The 22,500-nt window shown below is 57.1% G+C and overlaps 9 protein-coding genes across 9 annotated transcripts in view; 4 read left to right on the plus strand and 5 right to left on the minus strand.

The window, feature by feature from the left end:
* PTSG_11782 (uncharacterized protein) overlaps positions 1–90 on the plus strand; it is a gene marked incomplete at its 3' end in the record, with an annotated part of 4,047 nt that extends 3,957 nt beyond the window's left edge. Inside the window, exon 9 of the mRNA XM_004997673.1 lies at positions 75–90. Coding sequence (XP_004997730.1) covers positions 75–90 — 16 coding nt within the window. The remainder of the gene's footprint in view (positions 1–74) is intronic.
* A 174-nt stretch (positions 91–264) lies between these two features.
* Positions 265–2,053, minus strand: PTSG_01752 (uncharacterized protein). The gene has a single exon (XM_004997674.1). The coding sequence runs from the start codon at positions 1,949–1,951 to the stop codon at positions 479–481; it is 1,473 nt and encodes a 490-aa protein (XP_004997731.1). The 5' UTR covers positions 1,952–2,053; the 3' UTR covers positions 265–478.
* Positions 2,054–2,493: 440 nt separating this feature from the next.
* PTSG_01753 (TPR repeat containing protein) lies at positions 2,494–5,071 on the plus strand (the record flags this gene model as incomplete). Its single annotated transcript, XM_004997675.1, has 2 exons — positions 2,494–3,318; positions 3,637–5,071. The coding sequence occupies exons 1-2, from the start codon at positions 2,924–2,926 to the stop codon at positions 5,069–5,071; spliced, it is 1,830 nt and encodes a 609-aa protein (XP_004997732.1). The 5' UTR covers positions 2,494–2,923.
* A 565-nt stretch (positions 5,072–5,636) lies between these two features.
* PTSG_01754 (GTP-binding protein) lies at positions 5,637–11,863 on the minus strand. The gene is made up of 10 exons (XM_004997676.1): positions 11,655–11,863; positions 11,315–11,387; positions 11,041–11,088; positions 10,819–10,866; positions 10,566–10,661; positions 10,120–10,358; positions 9,667–9,994; positions 8,923–9,326; positions 7,042–8,661; positions 5,637–6,833 (listed from the first exon to the last, which is right to left on the minus strand). Exons 1-10 carry the CDS (start codon positions 11,663–11,665, stop codon positions 5,687–5,689), a joined length of 4,014 nt encoding a protein of 1,337 aa, XP_004997733.1. The 5' UTR covers positions 11,666–11,863; the 3' UTR covers positions 5,637–5,686.
* Positions 11,864–12,118: 255 nt separating this feature from the next.
* PTSG_11783 (uncharacterized protein) lies at positions 12,119–13,340 on the minus strand (the record flags this gene model as incomplete). The annotated part of the gene is made up of 2 exons (XM_004997677.1): positions 12,119–13,081; positions 13,266–13,340. The coding sequence occupies 2 exons, from the start codon at positions 13,338–13,340 to the stop codon at positions 12,119–12,121; spliced, it is 1,038 nt and encodes a 345-aa protein (XP_004997734.1).
* A 797-nt stretch (positions 13,341–14,137) lies between these two features.
* Positions 14,138–15,809, plus strand: PTSG_01755 (glutaredoxin). The gene is made up of 6 exons (XM_004997678.1): positions 14,138–14,190; positions 14,407–14,453; positions 14,571–14,743; positions 14,981–15,056; positions 15,202–15,284; positions 15,525–15,809. The coding sequence occupies exons 1-6, from the start codon at positions 14,185–14,187 to the stop codon at positions 15,620–15,622; spliced, it is 483 nt and encodes a 160-aa protein (XP_004997735.1). The 5' UTR covers positions 14,138–14,184; the 3' UTR covers positions 15,623–15,809.
* A 101-nt stretch (positions 15,810–15,910) lies between these two features.
* On the minus strand, positions 15,911–19,910 carry PTSG_01756 (uncharacterized protein). The gene is made up of 13 exons (XM_004997679.1): positions 19,746–19,910; positions 19,246–19,364; positions 19,045–19,086; positions 18,713–18,785; positions 18,448–18,527; positions 18,163–18,243; positions 17,921–17,995; positions 17,630–17,711; positions 17,239–17,372; positions 16,987–17,065; positions 16,621–16,749; positions 16,356–16,396; positions 15,911–16,199 (listed from the first exon to the last, which is right to left on the minus strand). Exons 1-13 carry the CDS (start codon positions 19,861–19,863, stop codon positions 16,155–16,157), a joined length of 1,098 nt encoding a protein of 365 aa, XP_004997736.1. The 5' UTR covers positions 19,864–19,910; the 3' UTR covers positions 15,911–16,154.
* A 44-nt stretch (positions 19,911–19,954) lies between these two features.
* On the plus strand, positions 19,955–21,011 carry PTSG_01757 (uncharacterized protein; the record flags this gene model as incomplete). The annotated part of the gene is made up of 2 exons (XM_004997680.1): positions 19,955–20,601; positions 20,873–21,011. The coding sequence occupies 2 exons, from the start codon at positions 19,955–19,957 to the stop codon at positions 21,009–21,011; spliced, it is 786 nt and encodes a 261-aa protein (XP_004997737.1).
* Positions 20,854–22,500, minus strand: part of PTSG_01758 (myosin heavy chain) — an 8,645-nt gene continuing 6,998 nt past the window's right edge. Inside the window, exons 18-21 of the mRNA XM_004997681.1 lie at positions 22,467–22,500; positions 22,149–22,259; positions 21,684–21,887; positions 20,854–21,372 (exon numbers count right to left, since the gene is read on the minus strand). The exon at positions 22,467–22,500 is cut by the window's right edge and continues 89 nt beyond it. Of these exons, the coding sequence (XP_004997738.1) occupies positions 21,331–21,372; positions 21,684–21,887; positions 22,149–22,259; positions 22,467–22,500 (391 nt within the window). The 3' untranslated portion in view covers positions 20,854–21,330. The remainder of the gene's footprint in view (positions 21,373–21,683; positions 21,888–22,148; positions 22,260–22,466) is intronic.

Raw genomic sequence — 22,500 nt, forward strand, 5'->3', positions numbered from 1 at the left:
TTTTGAGCATGGCAGGCTTTTTTTAAGCCCAAAAAACCCGGTTTTTTTTTTTTTTTTACGCCTTGTGCATCCAGTTTTGACGGCTGTTAGAAAAAACGGGGCGACAAGAGTCCCGGAGGAGGGACAACACACACACACACACACACACGCACGCACGCACACACACACACACACACACACACACACACACACACACACACACACACACACACACATGCACGCACGCACGCACACATGCACGCACATGCACGCACGCACGCACATGTGATGACGGAAGCAAAGAGAGCAGGAGGATATGTTACGGTGATACGGTTTGTGGACCATCGACACGTCGATGAAGACGACGCAAGGACAGTTACCACGTGCCCGCCACTGGACACCAACCAACAACAAGCAAACACAAGAAGAGGAACGAAAAGTGACTCCGTGTGGCAGCGGCTGACGGGTCAGTTGCGCCACCAGCGCATGCACCCCAAAGTCAGAGTTCGTATGCGGGGAAGTGAGCGCGCTGAGGGGACTGAAGGGCGAGCATAAGGGCAGCAAGGCCACCCGCGCCTTCAAACAGCGAGTATGGCCGGTCAGGGACAAGCAGCATCTGCTCCTGGCTCTTCAGACCAACGTGGGCGAATGCACGTGCGCGGTGGAGGTAGATGGGCTGCCCTGTCTCGCGGTACATGGCAAGCAGAGCCAGGCCGTTCCCGCCAACACCGTGGCACAGGCCCAGGCCCTTGAGAAGCACGCCCTGCTTCCACACAAGGTCGGCAGCTGCCTGCGCAATGCGCACGTACTCTGCAGGGCGAAGCACGTCGGCTTGCTCCAGCACGTGTGGAGGGCACGTGGCAATGTCGCGGGCCACGCGGAGAAGGAGGGGAATCACACCCGGTGCGCCGTGGCACCACTGCACCTTGTCGTCCTTGTCGCTTCCGTAGGACGAGGGGTAGTTTCCGTTGCGAAAGCGGTAGCGCGCCAGCTGCGTGGCGGTGCTCAGGATGAGCACAAGCTCGTCGTCGGTCACGGCGCCAGGGAACATCTCCCGCGCTTGCAGCAGCGTCAACAGGATGCCCGCAATGCCGTGCGCAGCGCCGAGGTAGAGTGAGTCGTGCCAGAAGTACGTCAGGACGAATGGTGCGTCATCGCGCGAGCCGTTGCGCGCGCCTTCCTGGATAATGGCGTGCACAACAGCCCTCACCAGGCCTTCAGAAATCAGGTGCACTCCCTCGACCTCGCCGCTGCCGCCGCTGCAGTGCTTGTGAACGAACAGCAGAGCATACAGGTACCCTGCTCGTCCATACAAGAGCTCACACTCCCCCGGGGCCATTTCTGAAACGGGCACGGTGTGTCGATGGCGGTGCTGGTGTTGGTGATGATGATGGTGGTGGCCGTCTGGCTGCTCATCGGTGCGCACTTGTTGAGCCTCCTCACCCTTATCCCACAAGTTGCACAGCTGCTTTGCCGACGCCTCGGCCGCGGCCGCGCTTCCCAGTCGGTGCATGGTTGCCGCGTGCAGCGCATAGCAGCCGGCGCGGCCCTCGAGAAACGAGGCCAGTCGACGCGGGCTGATGCGTTCGAGGGCTTGCGGCACAATATCAGCGGCGCGCTGCCAGTAGTCAAAGCTGGAGTTGCCATCACCGAAGACCGGCCTTTCCTCATCACCCACCTCCTTCACCTGTTCCTCCGATTCTCTTGCAGTTATGCCCATGTCGAACAACAGCAGTGCAAGGCCGGCCATGCCCACATACACACTGCCATATCGGCTCGCTTCCGTTCCTCGCCCTTCCCCATCCAGCACAAACTGTGGCAGAATCAGCCTTTCGACAAGCCTGGACAGTGCAGCGGGACCCAGCGTTTGCAGTGCATCCGGCGACGACACAGCTTGCTCCAGCTCCTCCCCACTGTGGTTCAGGAACGGGTTGCGGTAGAAGCGCCTTGGGTTTCGCACAATACGAGCCATCGTCGTTGGTGGCGGCGCGTGGTGGAGTGGCGGTGAGTGGTGTCTTGGCTTGCTTGCTTGGTTTGGTTTCGTGGCTTGCTTTGATTTGTGCGGCTGCAAGCGGCAGCGGATGATTGGTTGGTTGCGCTGCGCTGCAAGCGTGGAAAAACGAAACGACATGAACTTTCAAATTCCCCCACGGTTTGTGTGGTTTTTTTGGTCTTGAGGTGCGACAATTGCGGAGATTTGCGACGGGCGCGTGGCCAAGTGGCGACACCGGCCAGTTTTGCAATTGTTGCCAGAAGCGGGAAATTGTGGGTTTGGTGAGGAGTGTGTGGGTTTGAGGTGGTTTGTGCATTTCTTGTCATCGAGAGATCGAATTTACAGCGGTTTTGTGCGTGAGTTCTGGTGATGGGAACCCCTAGTTTTTGAATTCTCGATTCTGGTGTCAGGGTGGAATTTGTGGTGTGGCAGTCGGCAGTCTCGGTGGCCCAAACATCGGAACAGCACGAAGTGTAGTCGAAGAGGCAGCTTTTTGTGCAGTCGTGCGTGTGTCCGTCGCTCAGTGCGGTGTTTGCAGAACCAAAACGCAGCAGCCACACCCCCCTTCTCAGCTTCCCTTCCTCCCTCCTCCCCTTCAGGGTCTGCCTCATTCTCCTCTCTCGTTTCCACCCTCCTCCTCCTCCTCCCCCTAACCTCCTGGTCTGGTTTGCTGGTTTGGTGGTTCGCTGCAACAAGGCACTAAGAGAGGCAAGGCAGAGGCAAAAGGGCAACGGTGGCGTGTCGTCCCGTCGCTCCAGCGTAGCAGCGGCTTCCACCAACCAAAACCTCAAAACAGCCAGCAAAACGCAAGAACAAGAAGAAGACGAAAAGAAGAGAACAAAGCCTCAGAGCCTCAACCACAGAACTACCCTCGTGCCACCTCTTCTGCGTCTTCTTCCTTCATCGCGGCCACATCTGAGCATTTCAAAGCGTTTCTTTTGCCAAAGAACAATGGCCAACGATGACAGTGAGCTCCGTCTGACGGACGGCGTGTCTGTGGAGGCGATCAAGGCCTTCCTCGCAGATTTGAAGAGCGAGTTCCCCGACACGTACACTGAGATGACAACGGAGGATGCCTGCAAGCAGCTCGTGGTCCCACGCACCCAGCAGGACAACTGCGCCTACGTCGATCTGTTGCGCAAGCAGTCATCACATGAACATGTGGGCAAGGCCACCGTGTTTGTGTCGCACGCATGGCGATACAAGATCGCAGACGTGTTGAACGTCTTGCTCGAGTTTGCAGAGGAGCAAGCAAGGAAGGAAGACAGCCAGCCCGTGTTCTTCTGGTTTGACCTCTTCATGAACAACCAAAATGCCAACGTCACCGCCAACCTCCCACAAGAGTGGTGCGTTGTGTGTGTGTGTGTATGTGTGTATGTGTGTGTGCGTGTGTGTGTGAGTGTGTGTGTGTGTGTGCGTGTGTGTGTGCAGCTGTGTGTGCGTGCGTGTGTGTGTGTGTGAAAACCTGTGTGTGTGTGTGTGCGTGTGTGTGCGTGTGGAAACCTGTGTGTGTGTGTGTGTGTGTGTGTGTGTGTGTGTGTGTGTGTGTGTGTGCAGCTGTGTGTGGATTGGTAGTGCAATGTTTCTTGCACACACCCTCACACGCACTCTTCTCCCCGTCCCCCTTCCCCACCCCAACACCCTCGCCCACCACACACCCGCAGGTGGAGCACGACGTTCAAGGAGTCGATTGCCAACATTGGACGCGTGCTGCTGGTGTTGATGCCGTGGCGTGATCCTGTCCCCTTGACACGCGCGTGGTGCCTGTGGGAGATCTTCTGCGGCATCAGCAACGAGGGCACAGAGCTCAACATCCGCCTTCCCAACAGCGAGGAGAAGGCGCTGGAAGAGGCCATTCGTGGTGACTACGAGGCCGTGACGAACATGCTGGTGCGCGTGCAGGCTGAGCGGGCCGAAGCCTTCAACCCGCGTGACAAGGACATGATCTTCGAAGCCATCCGGGACGGTGTGGGCTTTGCGGCTCTCAACCAGGCCGTGAAGGACCAGCTGCGTGCGTGGTGTCTGGAGAAGGCGGTGGCTGCGGTGGAGGTGATGCAGGCTCGGGGCGAGGACAAGACGAAAGCATTCGCACACTTGTGTCACGTTGTGGGTCTCGTGCTGAACACGTTTGGCGAGCACGACCAGGCTATTGCCTACTTCCAAAAAGCCCTGCAGATTCGTCTCCGCACAGAGGGGGAGAAAGGGGAGAACGTGGCTGCGCTGTACAGCAACCTCGGCAATGTCTACTTCAGCCAGGGCCAGTACGACAAGGCGATTGAGTTCTATGAGAAGGCCCTTGCCATCAGGGTAGAGACGTTGGGCGAGAAGCACCTGAGCACAGCCAACACCTACAACAACCTCGGCAATGCCTACTGCAGCAAGGGCGAGTATGACAAGACGATTGTGTTCTATGACAAGGCCCTCGCCATCAAGTTGGAGTTGCTGGGGGACAAGCACCCGAGCACAGCCGACACCTACAACAACCTCGGCCTCGCATACGCCGACAAGGGCGAGTATGACACGGCTATCCAACATTATGAGAAGGCCCTCGCCATCAGGGTGGAGATGTTGGGCGAGAAGCACCCGAGCACAGCAGACACCTACCACAACCTCGGCAACGCATACGCCGACAAGGGCGAGTACGACAAAGCAATTGAGCTTTATGAGAAAGACCTCACTATCACGGTAGAGGCGTGGGGCGAGAAGCACCCGAACACAGCCGACTCATACAACAACCTTGGCAGCGCCTACCACAGCAAGGGCGAGTACGGCAAGGCAATTGAGCTTTATGAGAAGGCCCTTGCTATCGCGGCGGAGACAGTCGGCGAGAAGCACCCAAGCACAGCGATGACGCTCGAGAACATTGGCATGTTGCACAATGAACGCGGTGACAAGGAGCAGGCCTGCGCCCACATCCAGCAAGCGCTCGACGTGTACGCGATCACGTTCGGGCCAGACCACCCCAACACGCGCGCCGTGCAACACAACCTGCGGCGCATTCGCGGTGGTGCTGTGAAGGGCCAGGATTTATCCATGCAAAGTTCTCCGGTTTCCTCTTCTCGGCCAACCGACTCTGGTGGCTGCTGCAGTGTGCTCTAATGAACGTTTGTGAGTGTGCTTGTGTGTGCGCGTGTATGGACGATAATGATGGTTGCCGGCTACGTCTGAGTGCGGGTGTTACAAACCGTCGTGGTCGTGGGGGTTTGCTTCTTTCCCCATCCGCGTTGTTCTTCGTGCTTGCCTGCATGCATTGCTTTCTTGTTCTTGTTCCACAGCGTTTGCCTTTCGTTTGCTTTATTGGGTTCCATGCATGCCTACCCGTGAGACTGCGCACCTTGTCCTTGCCTTAGGGCGAAGGACAGCAGCAATGATGTGGCACCCAGCAGAGCAGCAGCCCTTTGAATTGTGTGTGTGTGTGTGTGTGTGTGTGTGTGTGTGTGTGTGTGTGTGTGTGGTCGTGTGTGGTCGTGTGTGTGTGGTCGTGTGCTTGTGTACACGACGTCGACACCGTCCTCATTCCCCAATGATCCCATCACACCTGTTGACCCGCCATGAGCTGTTCGGGTTGCATTCTTTATGAACACTGAGACGGCCGCGTTGATCAGCAAGTGATGTGACCACCCTTAAAACTGCACACAGACGCACACAGACAGACACAGACATGCACACACACACGCCCTTCCTCCGCTTCCTCGCCCCCCCTCCCCTTTGCCGCTAGATCAGCATGCAGACCCTTGGCTTTGGTGCCGCGCCGCGTGCAGCACGGCGGCGCTGGTTCGCCCGCTGCACCACCAGCCGCGCAGGCGCAACCGCAACGCCCTGCCCCTGCAGCGACGCCGCCGTCACGTCCCCCGCCTCAACGAGCAGCTCAAGCATGTCAAACGTCTTGATGCCAAGCTGCGCAAACGCATCGTACACGTCCTCCAACACATCCAGCTCCGCCAGCCACTGCTCCAGGTCACGCTTCATCGCAAAGCCGCGTGGCGGTCCGCCTGAGGATGTGTGGCGTGCACCCTGCTGCCTTTCCTTTGCCGCCGCCGCACCACGAGGTGCTTGCTCCGCACCGCCGGTTGCCCTCTGGCTGCTGCCTCCTGCCTTGCCACGACCACGACCACGGCCACGACCATCAATACCCTCGTCACCACCATCACTGCCGCCGCCGTTCTCGGCGTGCTCCTCCCGCGCATTCGCCACGACCTTGCGCACCGTGTCCGCGTGCGACCGCAGCTGCACCGCCCGGCTGCTGTCGCCGCCGCCCTGCGTCCCAACGCCAACCACGGCGTCAATGTCAAACAGCGCCAGCACGGTCTCCCGCACACTCCGGTGCTTGCTGGGCGGCGGCGCGTGCAGCACTTGCGCAAAGTACTGGTCCAGCGACGCAGCCGTCTCCTTGCTCACGACGTCCGGTAGCGTCATCGCAACATCGCGGATGGCGCCAAAGGAATCCCCGCCCCCATCGCCAGTGCTGCCTTCCCCCGCGAGACGGCTGCCGCTGTCGCTGCTCGCGCTGGTGCTGTTGCTGTTGAGCCACGCGCTCCCCAGGAAGAGCGGCACAATGCGACGCAGCCGGACCTGTGCTGGGTCGTCGCCGTGTGCGTGCACATGGTCGCGCAGCGCCAGCATTGTCATCCACTCCAGCAGCACGTTGTCGCAGTAGTCCTCCGTGGCCAGCGTCCGCATGCGCGCAAGGGCACCCGCGGAGACCACGGGGCAGGCCACCAGGCTCAGTCCAATGGCCGTCATGAACGACAGCTTGAAGTTGAGGCCCGTCTCCAGGTTGTTGGCGTCCAGAAACACCACCAGCCCGTGCTGCTCCAGCATGGGGTGCAGCGACATCACAAAACCGCTGTTGGCCTGTTGCCTGTGATTTTGTGTGTGTGTGTGTGTGTGTGTGTGTGTGTGTGTGTGTGTGTGTGCGTCATTGTGTGTGTCATTGTGCGCATGTGCAGGTGAACATCAAGCCTAACTCCATCAGTGATGGGACATCTGCACTCACTCACATTTGCGCACGATACATGCATCAGAAGCACAGCCCTCTCCAACATTACACCCTTTTGCCCTCCCCCAACCTGTAGCTGATGAAGACGTCGTACTTGTCCTGCAGCCCGAGCATGGGCAGCAGCGGGCCAAACCTGGTGGCAAGCATCTTGGCAGACACAAGGTCCTCGTCCACCCACACGTCCTTCTTATTCTTGTGGTGCTGCAGCACGTCGTCGTAGTACAGCAGCGTTGCGTCATCGTGCGGCAGCAGCAGCCGACTCTGTAGGTCCGCGTACCGCCGCGCCACCGCCTGGCAGATGGTCGTGTACAGCGTGTGTAGCATGGCGCGCGGCTGCGCACTCGTGATCTTCATCTTGATGCCGCCAACAGCCGGCACAAGCTGCAGCTCCAGCTTGGTTGACTCCAGGAATGCAATGGCGTGCGTGCGGCTTAGCTTGGGCTCCTGTGATGCACCGTGCTGCGCATGCGCCATCACGTGGGCCAGCACAACGGTGAACAGTCCCTCGGGCAGGAACGATGCGTGTTGAATGTCGTCCACCTTGACGCTGGCACCACGCTTGATATCCCGCAGGAAGAACACAATGAACGCCGTCTTCTCCTCGTACCCGCTGTAGGCGTTGGTGTGCTGCGCTGCTGTCGTGCTCAGCGACACCGCTGCTGCTGCCGCCGTTGCCTTGCCCTGCTTGCCCCCGCCACGAATCGTCATAGGCAGGATCGCAGGCACAAGAAACTGCTGTTGCTGCTGCTGCTGCTCATTGCGGGCACGCCGCTTGCCTGCCTTGCCACTGCGCTGTGCACCGTGACCAGAGTTGCCGCCGCCGCTGCTGCTGTTTGCACCATTCCTGCCTTCCATCAGCTTGGGCGGGGTGTACTCGATGCACAGCCCGTACCGCATCATGAGGCGCAGAAACGGCACCACCAGCGCGCTGTCCATGTCCTTCCACAGCACGTCCAGCACGCGGCGGTGCAGGATGCCCGCGTGGATGAGGTCGCTCCACAGCTCCGTGCCGAGCCGCAGTGCCTCCTTGTCCCGCACATCCCGGTGCAGGTCAAAGTTGCGGATGACCCGTGACATGGTGTCCACCGCCCACTGCGGGCTCAGGATCACGAAGTTATCCATGCCTTGCACGCTGTCGTAGTACAGCACCATCGAGTAGAGGTGGAAGAACTGCAGGCATGCTTTCGTCTCCCTCCTTCCCTGCAGCCCACACGTGCGCGCAATCTCCACCACCTCATCGAGCGTGAGCAGCGGGCTGCCCTGCTCCTTGCCAACCTGCATCAGCTTATCGTAGAGGTGGAGGTACGGCAACGCAACCTTCTGGTTCACGTACTCCTGCGCTAGTGCTGTGGAGGAGATGGTCTGGCGCAGGTCCTGTATCATGGGGTCGCTGATGGACTTGGTGTTGTCGATGGGCCAGAACCAGAGGTCGCCCTCTGTGTTGAAGACGACAGAAGGGAAGGCCGGGTTGCTGCTGAAGCGGTTGAAGAGGTCGCGCGAGATGTGCTCGTGCTGCTTGCGCTTCTTGACGGCGTCAGCAAAAGAGCCCACCATCAGGATTGGGGCGCTCGTGGCGTGCAGGTGCAGCGAGGACAGCCAGTGGCCAATAAACTCCCACGTCTCTGTCTGCTTGTTCTCGTCCTTGCTCAGCAGGTCCTCCATGGAAAACACCAGCAGGTACACCGCGTACCTGTTGTTGCAGGTGCAGATGGGGTGGGTGAGAGTGCGGTGTGGGGTTGGAGGTGAGTTTAGTGAGTGGAGGCGAGGAGAGTGAGGTGAGGAACATGTGGGTGGAAGTGAGGTGAGTGAGGCGAGGAACACGTGCGTAACGAAAAATGCATCAAACGCATGCAAGCAGGCACAGCTCATCCGCACATACACACGCGCGCGCACACACACACACACACACACACACACGCATACGCACATACACACATATGCAATCACTCACTCTGTGAGGAAGAATGGGTGAAAGACGTAGAAGGTGGACTGGCCGCCGAGGTCAAAGATCTTGAACGTGACCTGCGCCTTTCCATCGCCAATGGTCGCGTCCATGTCCAGGTCGGCAATCGCCTTCTCCCACCCGTCGTCTCCCAGTGCCGTGTCAACGTCATCCTCCTCCTCCTTCTCATCCTCTGCACCATCACCATCACCACTCTTCATCTCGTCCGTTTGGGCCGAGCCAGGTCCAGTGGTGCCCGTGTCGTGTGCTTGCTGGTGCTTCTGCAGGCGCTCCTCAAACTTGCGTCGCGCTTCCTCCATCTTCTCCTGCAGCTCGGCGTCCATGCCCGCCTTTTGCGCCAGCGCCGTGTCCCGCAGACTCCGCGCAACCTCAGACAGGCCCTCGTCAACTGCCTGCAAGCATGAGCGGTTGGCGTGGCGATGGCGATGGTGTGGGGATTGGATGGATGAGCGAACAGGGCACGTGGTTGCAGGGCATGTTTGCGTGAGTGCTTGTGTGTGTGTGTGTGTGTGTGTGTGTGTGTGTGTGTGCGTGTGTGTGTGTGTGTGTGTGTGTGTGTGTGTGCGTGTGTGTGTGTCCCGTGTTGTCCATGAGCATCAACATGTGCACGTGTGCCTGGATTCGCACGCGGTTTGTGCCTTTGACACAGTACTCACGGCTACAAGCATGCGCACACATGCACACAGACATGCACACACACACACACAAACACACACGCACACATAACGGCACCTTCCAGTGGGAGACTTCCAAGGAGTCGAGGGTGACGGCCATGTCCTCGGAGGCGGCGCCCTGCGTCGAGTGCTGGTTCTTGTTGAACGCCTTCCCCATGAGCGAGCGCAGCGTCGTCGTCTTGCCTGCGCGGCCCTGCCCGACCAGCATCAGCTTCGCCCGCGCCGCCATCTGCTCGTCGCCATTCTGTGCCATCGCTTGCATCAGCGCCTTCACCTCCTCAAAGTACTGCTGCCGCGCCCGCTCATCGGCCGTCTGTGCCGTGGTCTTCTTGGCGTCCTTAGTCTTTTTCTTGCCGGACTTGTTGTTCCCTGGGCCCTCGTCGCCTCTGCACGTGACAATGATCAGAGAACGAGCGTGAGTGGTTGCTTGTTGGGAAAGAAATCAAAAAGTTGCCAACAGCAGGAAAATGAAAGGGGACCCCCCCCCCCCCACACACACACACGAACGTACTTGTGCAGAACACCTTCGACGAGGGTTTGAAAGGCGGCTGAGATGTTGGTGTTGCTCTTTGCGCTGGTCTCGGCGAAGAGCATGTCATGTTTCGCAGCAAACTTCTCTCCCTCCTCTGTGGAGACTTGTCGGTCTGATTCAAGGTCGCTCTTCATGCCCATGAGCATCAAGACGACATCGGGTGCAGCAAATTTCTCAGCCTCTTTGAGCCACAACTTGCGCACATTGTCGAATGTTTCCTGCATGAACAAGCGAGCCAACGAGCGAGGACACGTGCATCAGCGAGCGAGCCATGTGGTGTATGTGTGTATGTGTATGTGTGTGTGTGTGTATGTGTGTGTGTGTGTGTGTGTGTGTGTGTGTGTGTGTGTGTGTGTGTGTGTGTGTGTGGACACGGGTGCAGGGGGTCTTAGGGGTTTTGTTGTTGTCTTGTTGATGTGTCGTACCTTGTTGGTGGTGTCATATGCGATGATAACAGCATGCGTTCCCCTGAAGTAGCTTGAGATGAGACTGCGGAACCGCTCTTGACCACCAGAGTCCCACTGTCAACATGGAACGGCCAGGTCTCAGCGTGAGTGGTAGCAGCTGGCCAGAGAAGCTGTTCGTCAGAAACGCTCCGAGAGTGGCCAGCAAGAGGAACAGAGGAGAGGAGGTAGAGCAAGGAGTCATGCATATGCAAGGAGGGGTCAGCCCACGTACGATCTGAAGCCTGATCTGCTTTCCGTCAACTTCTAGGACCACGGTTTTCTGTTTGGATGGGAGGCCGTTGGTGTGCGCGAGTGTGGTGGCGAGTGTGAGTGGTGGTGGTAGTGAGTTCGCGCGAATGGGCAGCTGTAGCAACGCAAGTGAATCGGGTGGTCAACAGGTCCTTTGATTGATTTGGAGACGGCAATAGAGGCCGCAGAGCGGTGAGAAACTTACAAAGTCGACGCCGATGGTGGCGATGTACGTATCGGAGAACGTATGATCCTAATGGAGACGTGGGCATGTATTGACCAGCGCGTATGAGCAAGTCAGAACCAGGACTGCGTGAAACGATGCAGCATTGACGCATGTGGACCACGCGAAAGCGAAAGGGGCACAAGAAAGGGGCGGGGCGAGACTCACAACCCCACAAGCCAACCGAGTTCAAAGACGACAATACATACCCATGCACTCATGCAATATGCAGAAACACACACACACATACACTCACCGCGTATTGGATGACGAGTTGTGACTTTCCAACTTGGGTGTCTCCAATGATAAGAGTCTTGATGAGCACATCCCTGAGTGGGCACGCGGAAGCACAGAATCGATCGGATAGTGGCGATCGGTGTTGTGACAGTGAGAGGCGGCGTGATGTATGCAATTCCACACAAAGGAACAACAGTGTACACAGCAAGATCCAAGCACCCACGATGTCACCCACGATGTTACCAACGATGTCATCACCACACGTCACACACACACAAAAACACACACACACACACACACACACACACACACACACACACACACACACACACACACACACACACACACAGCAGACTCACTTCGAAGCCATGGCTGGTGGTGTGGCTGGCGTGTCGTGTGGTCGTGTGGGCTAGCTGGCTTGCAGGGGCGTGCGTGGCTGGTGGGTGTGTTCTGTGAAGTGCGCCACTTGTTGCTGGTCGTGTGTTTCGATCGATCTTGGCTTGGCTTCTTGATTGTTGTTGCGAAGGAGCGGAGCGAAAATCGTGCACAGCTTTGCGTTTCTTTCCTTCAGCGTTTCGTTGGCAGTGAACAGTGCTGACTGGACGCGAAGTCATGTGTGAGGTGTGATTTGGAGCGGAGAGGCTCGTGTATTGGTAAATGCATCAAGCAAGCAAGCACGCACCGCCAACTCAAACTACAGGCACACACACACACACAGAGACAGAGACAGAGAGACACAGACACACACACACACGCAGACACACACACACACAAACACACACACACACAGACAGAGAGACAGACACACACAGACACAGAACAACTACACGGGCGGCTGCTTCACGTCGCGGAGCAAGAAGTTGACAAACTGGTGGGAGAGAGATCCATCCCCACCACCATCATCATCATCAGCATCACCGCCACCACGACGCTGCTGCTGACCGCTCCCGCTGCCCGTCAGCATGCCAAACAGCCCGCGACGACCACCGCCAGCACCGCTGCCACCGCCAAGCCCGGCCTTGGCCTTCATCTCGCTGTTAAACTCGCACACGTCCGCAATCACCCGCAGCACCTCCGCCCGCATGGCCTTGTTGTCCGTGGTAAAGTACTGCGTCACGGCGTTCTTCAGAATCTCCTTGTCGATGCCCAGTGCATCTGCACGCGCGCGCGCCGCCTCTGCCTGCCCGTGCAAATCGCCCGCGTGCGCCTTGAGCCGCTCGTTCTCGCCCTTGAGCGACGCCATCACCCCTTCCTCCACGTGTCGCGCCGCCAGCTGCTGCTGCGCCTCCGCCAACTGTTGTTGCAGCACCTCCTTCTCCTGCTCTGCCGCCGCTGCTTGCTCGCGCGCGCGTTGAACGGCAGCATCGCGCTCATGCAGTTCGCGCTCGTGCTTGTTGACCATGGCCTGCACAGCAGCGGACTTCTCGTCGTCAAACGACGCCAGCACAGACTGAAGCCGCTTGGCGGCGTGACGCTCTTGCTGCAACTCCCGCTCCATGTCAATGACACGCTGCTCAACGTGATCTCGCTCTTGCACTGCCTCCGTGAAGCGCATCTGCAGGGCGTGCAGTTGCTGCTGCACGTGCTCCAGCTCGCTCTGCATGTCTGCTTCCACACGCTCCTTTTGCTTGAACAAGTCGTCGTGTGCAGCCTGGAGGTCCTCCACCTTCTTGTCCGCTTGCAGCACCTGCTGCGTGTACTCTTCCTCCGACCGCAACATGTGTGTTCTCAGCCGTGACAGCTGACCTTTGAGTCGCTCAACCTCTTCAGCATGTTCCCGATCGGTCTGTTGTTGTTGTTGTTGTTGTTGTTGTTGTTGTTGTTGTTGTTGTTGTTGTTGTTGTTGTTGTTGTTGTTGTTGTTGTTGTTGTTGTTGTTGTTGTTGTAATTGCTGCTGCTGCTGCTGCTGCTGCTGCTGCTGCTGCTGCTGTTGTTGTTGTTGTTGCTTGTGCTGCTGTGAGAGATCTGACCAGAGCGTAGTTGAGTGTTGTGGTGACGACGCGTGATGGGTGCGCTCGCGGCTCTGGACAGTGGCTGGCTTCCATATCTCTGGGACGCGTCGCGGCGGCTGCTGCTGCTGCTGTTGTTGTTGTTGTTGTTGTTGTTGTTGTTGTTGTGGTTGTTGTGGTTGTTGTTGTTGTTGTTGTTGTTGTTGTTGTTGTTGTTGTTGTTGTTGTTGTTGTTGTTGTTGTTGTTGTTGTTGTTGTTGTTGTTGTTGTTGTTGTTGTTGTGATTGTGATTGTGGTTGTGGTTGTGGCTGGCCGGATGAATGGGCAGCATTTATTGTTGTGGGAGTCGGTGACGCGTGCTGGCGGTGCAAGGTCATGGTGGGTGTGAACGGTTGCAAACTGGATACGGCAGCAGTGCTGCTGCCTCCCTGTACAAGCCCATTCCCATTCATGCGTGTGTTGGTTCCTGATGGCGCCGATGGTACAAAGCCATACCCATTGCTGGTCCCGCCACTGTGAGGTGCATGGGTGAGGTTGATGGTCTTGACGTGCTGCAACGTTCGAACCTGTCCCACAGCACCGCTGTGCACGTCGCTGCTGATTTTGCTGGGCTCCGCTGCTTGCTGTGAATCCTTCGACGACGTTTGCTTATGTGGATGTTGCTGCTGTTGTTGTTGCTGCTGCTGTTGTTGTTGTTGCTGCTGCTGCTGCTGTTGTTGTTGTTGGTGGTGGTGGTGTTGTGAAGGCGTGCTGCTGGCTGTCACTGCCGATGCCAACGAAGGCCCACTCCACCACAGCACACCGCCACCGCCACCACCACCACCGCGACTCGCGTTGCCGTTGCTGCTGCGTTGTTGGCTGTCCATTCGCGGATGTAGAGAAGTGATGAATGATTTCGTGTATTTTTCAGCACTCGACTTCCGCTGCAACAACCCACAAGATGGCTGTGCGTCTGCACGCATGCAGCTCTGTGTGTGTGTGTGTGTGTGTGTGTGTGTGTGTGTGTGTGTGTGTGTGTGTGTGTGTGTGTGTGTGTGTGTGTGTGTGTGTGTGTGTGTCTATCTGTGCCTGCTCCTTGTGCTTGTACCCTGTGCGCATCTGGTTCTCTCCGCTTGACTCACCCACCAGCAACGATACCTTGCCTGCAACGCCACACATCCAGAGCCTGCTTCTTCGTCACGCTGCACGCGCTGCATTCAACGTTGCGCGGTATGTGTGTGTGTGCGTTTGTGTGTTAGTAGTGGTGTGCTTTTGTGTCTGCAATGTTGCTTAGATTCCTCACTCACGTAACCCTCTCTTTCTCTCGTGCTTGTGGTGCTGCTGTAGGCCCCGCATGGTGACCGCGCCGTTTGTGCGGTGTTACGCACTGGCACCTGAGGTGAAGCAACGCATTGATGACATGGTGCAGAACAACAAGCTCTTTGTGTTTATGAAGGGTACACCAGAGGCGCCCATGTGCGGCTTCAGCCGCGCCGTCGTTCAAGTGTTGGAGCTGCATGGTACGCAACTTGGCTCGCTGTGTGTGTGCGCGCGCATGTGTGTGTGTGTGCGTGTGAGCGTGTCTTTGGCTGTGCGTGTGTGGTTTTGTATCTACTTGTCTATCTCTCGGCGTATCTACCTCGGCTGCCTTCCTTTCTATCTTTCTGTCTGCCGGTCTTGCTTTCGTGAACCATGATCTTGCAGTGCGAACTGACGTGAGGCGCTTGTGCTTGCTTGCTGGCCGACTGTGGAAACAGGCATGGACCCCTTGGACCTTCAGACAGCCAACGTGCTGGAAGATGACAGCATTCGCAACGGCATCAAGGAGTACTCGTACGTTCTTGTGCCACTCGTACATGCGTCTGGTGCCTGCTGGCCAGGCTTTGCGCAATTCCGCTCATGACTGCTCTTTGACCTTCGTCTTGTGCCATCTCACATGTATTTGCGTGCGCGCACACACGTGCAAATGTGCCTGCAGGGACTGGCCCACCATCCCCCAAGTGTATGTGAATGGCGAGTTTGTTGGCGGCTGCGACCTCATGATCCAGATGCACCAGTCAGGTGTGTTCATGTGTGTGTGTGTGTGTGCTCATGTGTGTGTGTGTGTGTGTGTGTGTGTGTGTGTGTGTCACCTTTGTGTCTCGATCTTCCGCTCTTCCCAGCTGCCTGTCCATCCACCTGTCTGTGTTACATACTTTTGGCCACCGCCAGCACCTCTTACCCCGCTCACCTCATCCGCTCCCTTCACCTCCTCCTCTTACCTCCTGCGCTCGCCCCTTGTGCTGTGCTGTGGCTGTACAGGCGAGCTGGTTGACCTGCTGAAGGGCATCGGACACACGTCCCCATACGCAGATGTACAGGGGGACGGCGGCAGCAGCACAGACGGCAACAAGGCATAGGCACCACGTGTGCTGTCATCACTGTTGCATCCTCCCTTACAGACTCCCACAACCTCTACTCTTGTTCGTGCTCAGGTCTTGCACGTGTGTTTGTGAGTGCCAACAGCACGCGCGCACGTGCGTATGTTTGGTGTAGTGTATCCTAAGCTGGTGTCAGCGCTCATACACAATCCTTCTCTTCCAGACAAATCAGAGAGCATAACTGCCCCACACACGTTCACTTCTGGGAGGGGTGGCCATGATGATGATGATGATGATGATGATGACGGGGGGGGGAGGCGGTGGTGGTGTGGTGGTGCGCTATTTTCATTGTTCACAACGACGACAACATCACAGAGATCACAGGAACAGCTAGCAATGGAACACAAGACAGACGGCAAAGAGGGAAGGGGGGCAGAAGTGTGGTTGTACGTGTTTCGATGCGACTGTAGAGTGGTGGTGGTGGTGGTGGGGGGGGGGGGTGCTGGCGTGTGCACGGGTGCTGGGTTCTGACGTGTGATGATGGTTGCGACCTCTCGCCTGGCTGCTTTGGTTAGAAGGCAAAGCGCTGGGCGTTGCGCTTGTCCACAACTTGCGTCTGGTGGGCATTCCCGCGCAGCAACACACGCGCACATGGGTGAGAGGCGCGAAAGGGAGCAGGTGGCAGGCAGCAAAGCCAAACTGCACGCAGGCACACACACACTCAAAACACAGACACACAGTGCTTGCTCGCAAGCACAAGCCTGACGCGTACCTTGTAGTAGATGCCAGCCACACCGCCAACAACCATGATAGCTGAACAATGATAGCAAAAAAAGCAATGAGACACGAGAGCTTGTGCAATTCCCAATGATGACCCTTTACAGAGACGCAGACACACACACACACACACACACACACACACACACACACACACACACACACACACACACACACACACACACACACACACACACACACACACACACACACACACACACACACACACACCCCCACCCCCGTGCCACCACGAGACGTACCGAGGACGGCGTACATCCACCACCCGCCCATTGCGGAGTCGCCCTGGTCGACATCGCCGGCCTGGTGTCGGATCTTCTTGAACGCCGTCTTGCTGAACGACACCTTCTTCCGCTTCGGCCCAACGTGCTCTGCACACATCCAAATGTGGCACAGAGGGGTGTGGGTGTGTGTTTAGAGAGAAACAGAGGCAGGGACAGAGAGAGAGAGAGAGAGATAGAGAGAGAGAGACAGAGAGAGAGAGTGTGTGTGTGTGTGTGTGAGTGTTGAGTGTGTGTCACGTAGAGTGGCAGCGCTGAAAGACAGCCGTGCTCTCGCACCAGCACTAATGCACCACCAAGACCGCAAGCAACACAGTGCGTCATCACCTCGGGGCGCCTGCTTGCTCGCTGCAAACGGCTTCGTCACGTCCGCATCTGCATCGGGAATGTCCTTCACCGTCTTCCGCTGCACGTGTGTGTGCGTGTGTGTGTGTGAATGTGTGTGAATGTGTGTAAGGCGGGATGATGGTGATGTGAGCATGTTCGAAACAAGTCCTCAAAACAACACCACCGCCATCTATCACCACCACCACCACCATCACCATCAGCACCGCAACCCCATCAACGGGTGTTTCGTACGTCCTGCTCCTGCATCTGCTGCATCTGCTCGCGCTCCTCGCGCGTGAATGCCGGGGGGTCCGAGAGCGCCAGCGAGATGACGTCGTGGTTGTCCGCCAGGTCGCCTGTCGCAGCACTCACGCCAAGGAAGTACCCTGCAGCAGCCGTGCCGTGGTGGTGTGGTGTTGGCGATAGTGGAGAGATGGAGCAAACAGGTAAGGACTGGAGCAATTGTGCGTGCGTGCGTGCGTGTGTGTGTGTGCGTGCGTGTGTGCGTGTGTGTGTGTGTGTGTGTGTGTGTGTGTGTGTGTGTGTGTGTGTGTGTGTGTGTGTGTGTGTGTGTGTGTGTGTGTGTGTGTGTGTGTGTGTGTGTGTGTGTGTGTGTGTGTGTGCGCTTGAAAATGTGGCGCACCGCGCGGGAGGAAGACGTCTGCGACGAAGAAGCAGGTGCGCCAGTCATCGTTGCCGTTGGTGTTGAACAGCACCTTCAGCGTCTATTGGGAGGTCAGCAAAACACGCACACACACACATGCACACATATAAGTTGTGAGGTGGTGAACCACGATGACGACAGCCACAACTGCGACCAAAACGTGAGCACAGACACAGACACACAGAGAGAGAGAGAGAGTGTGTGTGTGTGTGTGTGAAAGAGAGAGAGACACACACACAGACACACAGTACTGCAAGGTTTGATGCTCACGTTCTTGCGATAGATGACACGCATGTACGTTTCCTGCTCCAGGTTGCGTAGGTTCAGCTGGCATGATGCAATCTCCTGTAGACACACGCACACGCGCACATATGCCAGCACGTGAGTGAGCGCATGGTACATGCCCTTCTGAAGGGGACATGCGGACACACAGACACACAGACACACAGACACACAGACACACACACACGCATGCTCATACACACGAGTACATGCAGGCAGAACAACGGCACCTGGTGTGTTCCGTCCTGGTCGTGGTCGTACTCGATTTTGCCGTCGTTGACAATGGCGCTCACATACGCACCGCCACCGCTCTGTCGGGAGGGGGGAGAGGGGTAACAGACGTGAGGTGGATTGGTGGTTGCAGGGAAAACAGTTGCATGATGACATGGAGGAAAATGGTGGGGTACACACTCTTCTGTCAGTCCCCGTCAACGATTTACACACACACACACACACAGACACACACACACACACACGCGCCAACCAATCCCTTGTCTCGATATGCAGACACTCACCCGCTGGAGCTCGAGGTTAGAGTAGGTGTCGACGAAGATGCCAAGGCCCGTCCACCGGTCCCGGCTGCCAAACACGTTGCCTGGCAAGCCAGATGCACAGCAATGTGACGCCGTCAGGACCCAACATGCAGTGAGCCGGTTTGAACTGTGCTTCGTGCTCATCAACAAAACACACACACACATACAAACACACACATACAAACACACACACGCACACACTGCCCGCTTCCTCGCTTCCCTTCGACTGCATTGTGTGTGCACGCACCGAGGGTGTTGCGCTGCTGCGTGTACCACAGGGCGAAGCCGTCACCATACAGGGCTTTGCCTTGGCCGTGAATCTGTGGGACGCAGCACAGCGCAATTTGAGTCGATCAACCAAAAGGAAGTTAACGAGAGGAAGGAGAAAAGTACGGACAGGTGTGTGTGTGGGGGGGGGGTATCGATGGGCAAGGAGGAAGGGGGAAGCGAGGAAGGAAGGAGGGGAAGCAAGCAAGGAAGGAAGGAGGAAGGATGTAAACACACACACACACACACACGCACACACGCACGCACGCAGGTACAACATGGGCTTGGGCTTGTGCCACGTGTGACATATACCTTAAAGTGAAGCGTGATTTCCCATTCCTTGACGCCGATGGGCTGAGATGAACCAAGGGAAAATTACCAGCAAGATACAGTGTTCGGTGAGACATGCACGAGCGAGGGAGCAAATGAGCAAGAACGTACACGAGCCGCAGCATGGACAAAGCACCTAAAGCAGTGCCTTTGAGCCATATGCTCAACCGCTTCCGCACTCACCCGGGTGTTCCAGATTGCACCGCGCTTGCTCTGGCGGTCGGGTGTCAGGCGAATAAAGTCGTCAGACACAACGGCGTTGCCAATAAAGTCCCAGTACGGCATCACCATGCTGCCACCCACTGTGTGCACGCGCGTACATACGCATGGTTGAGTGCATGAAGAAGAACACGTGAGTAAGTGCACAAGACAGGGAATGAGAGAATGACTGAGAAGGGGGTGAAAGGGAGGAGCTGTGCGTGTGTGCAAATTTGTTGTTGCGTGGGCGACTCTCCCACAACAGCACACGCACTGGCGCGCACACGGTTATCCACACACGCACACACGCACACAATTACAATCACACAGTAATACAACCACATAGTAGCGCAGCTGTTGCACACACTCTCTCTCTTGCACGCACACTCACACACGCACACGCACTTGCACAAACTTGCACAAACATGCACGCCCACCCCCCTCTGCGTTCCCCCTTCTCCCTCCCAGACCCTCAGTACACGTACTCAGATATGGCTTCATGATGGAGTGCTGCCGGCGCACGGTGCCAGAGGGCTCTGGGCCAGCAAGCACGCCAGCCAGCAACGCTGTCCCCATCACCACCAACACTGCCAACACCCTCATCTTTGCTGTCGTGCTGTTGTCGAAGTGGCACAACGAGGAGAAAATTGTACAAAACATCAATCAATTTTCACAACTGAAAGCAAGAGAGGATATGGAGCGACGAGAACAAGAACAACAAGATGAGGATGGTGGGCACGAGGAAGTGACGTTCGTGGCGCGTGTTCCGAATGGAGATGAGGCAGATACGACAAGTAGCGATGACGACGGGGATGAGGGGGACCTGGGCGCTTGGGATACCGGTGTTGAGGACGGGCGCGACGATGAAGGCGTGGCATCCACTGCAGGCTACATCCCACTGATGCTGGACAGTGACGAAGGCACCGCCAACGACGACGATGGGGAAAGCGGCGATGACAGCGACGACGATGCTGATGCTGATGTCGATGGTTCTAGTGATGGTGTCGATGACGACGCTGATGCTGATGGTGACGACGATGCTGATGGTAATGGTGGTGGTGGTGGTGGTGGTGAGGAGGAGGAGGCGGTGGTAGTGGAAGATGTCAATGGAGAAACCAGTGGCAGACATGAGGAAGAGGGATCAGAAGGGGTGGTGGAACCTCGGCAATTTACAGCAACCATGGCTGTCGCCATGCAGATTCGTGCGCAGGGCACCATTCACGTGGAACCTGTTGAACCTCAACACGCCAGAGCAGACGATTTCGCCCTCTCAGAAGAACACATTCACACCATCAAGGCTTGCATGGCATCCTTCTCACTCCCCTGCCCGCCCGACTTCAAGTACGCACACGCGTGCGTGTGTGCTCTGTGTGTGTGTGTGTGTGTGTGTGTGTGTGTGCGTGTGTGTGTGTGTGTGTGCGTGTGTCGACGTATTTTATCCGTTACTCCGTGTACGTGCGGTCTGTGCCCATGCCTATGCCTTTGTACCATTGTTGGACTGGCGATAGCGGCCTCCCCGCTGCACACAAACACACAAACACACACACACACACACACACACACCATGCAATGGCAACTCACACCATGCTACTATGCGTGTCGTTTGGAATAGCATGACGGAAGTGGACACAACAATCCAGCGCGTGCTGCAGCGGACACAGCACCAGCAGGAACAGCACTCGGCAGGCACAGGCGCACATCAAACGCACCAACAACAACAACAGGATCAGCAGCAGCCACAACGAGAATAGCGGCGAAACCAAAACGAGTGAGAACAACAGCAACAAGCTCAACAAGCAAATGAAGATGAACATGTGCCAGTGAAAGATGGGCAATAACAGAAATCGATGTAACAGAGTAACCAGACACAACCAACACCAGCATATCGCGCCACAATTTCAACAACAGCAGTAGCAGTCACAATTGCAAGAACAGCAATAGCAGTCAGCATTGGTTGGCGAGCATGTGTGCGCTATTGGCTGGGACCTCCCAATTACGGCAGTGGTGTGCTTGCTCAGTGATATGACACCATCCGTCCGCTCCCCCCCCCCACACACATTGCGTGTCCCTTCAGAACGCAGTTTGCTGCACTGGAGCGCGACGGCTGCGGATCTGTGAGCGCACACGCACACACACACACATGCGAAGACGTGCATGTGAAGAGCGGAGAGAAAGGGGAAGCAAAGGGGGGAGAGGATGGCGGTGAGAATGCAGCAGGGGGGAAGGTGAGCAGGGTTGGACGACAGCAGGAGCATACAACATGGAGCACACTTCCCACACACAAACATCCAACAATGCACGCCACATCAAGACCACAAGACGACAAGCCGACAAGCAGCAGCAGCAGCACCACCACCACCACTCAGCAGCACTCAGCAGCAGCAAGGCTCGACTAATCCACGCCCATCATGCGTGTGCCGTACCTTTGCCAGCCAGCGGGCCGCGGCCCAGCGCACGGCCCTGTCCGGGTCGATGCGGTGGCGCTTCCGCCGCTGGTTCTCCAGCACCTGTTGCAGAATACGGAGGGCAGACTGCACAGACTCGAGCTGGCTGATCTCCCGCCGAATCACATTGTCAATCGCTTCAATCCGCTGGTGCAAATTCGCAATCGCCGTCGAGTCCGTGGCCTGCAAGCAACAGACGTACGTGTGTGTGTGTGTGTGTGTGTGTGTGTGTGTGTGTGTGTGTGTGTGTGTGTGTGTGTGTGTGTGTGTGTGTGTGTGTGTGTGTGTGTGTGTGGTGTGTGGTGTGTGTGTGTGTGGTGTGTGTGCCGGTGAGTGCAGCTCTGGGTAGCGTGTCTGTTTCCCCACCACGGGCTTCCCCCGCTGATCTCCTCCTCTAGCCCCCCCCCTCTTCTTCTGCCCCCTGCCTCCGCCTGGCTACCACACCTCTGCGAGCTGGCCCTGTAGGCGACGCTTCTTGTCGCGAAGGACGCGGAGTGTTTCCCGCCTCTCATCGGCGCGCGCCTTTTGCTCCGCTTGCTCCTTTGCAATTTGCTCCTGTTGGTTTTGTTGGTGCGAAGTAGCGGCAATTAGAGATTGAGGTTCCAAACCGCATTGCGTGACGTGACTCATTATGCACCACGTGCAACTGATGTGATGATGGCGACTGACCACCACGCGCGTTCATCGTGGATATCACAGCATGCACCCCGCACACACAAACAATCAAACAAACAAACCAAACGAACAAACAGCACATTGCACCTGCTTGCGCTGGGCCGTGACGCGCGGGTGCTCT

Source organism: Salpingoeca rosetta, assembly GCF_000188695.1.
Source record: "Salpingoeca rosetta unplaced genomic scaffold supercont1.3, whole genome shotgun sequence".
Classification (NCBI taxonomy): Eukaryota; class Choanoflagellata; order Craspedida; family Salpingoecidae; genus Salpingoeca; species Salpingoeca rosetta.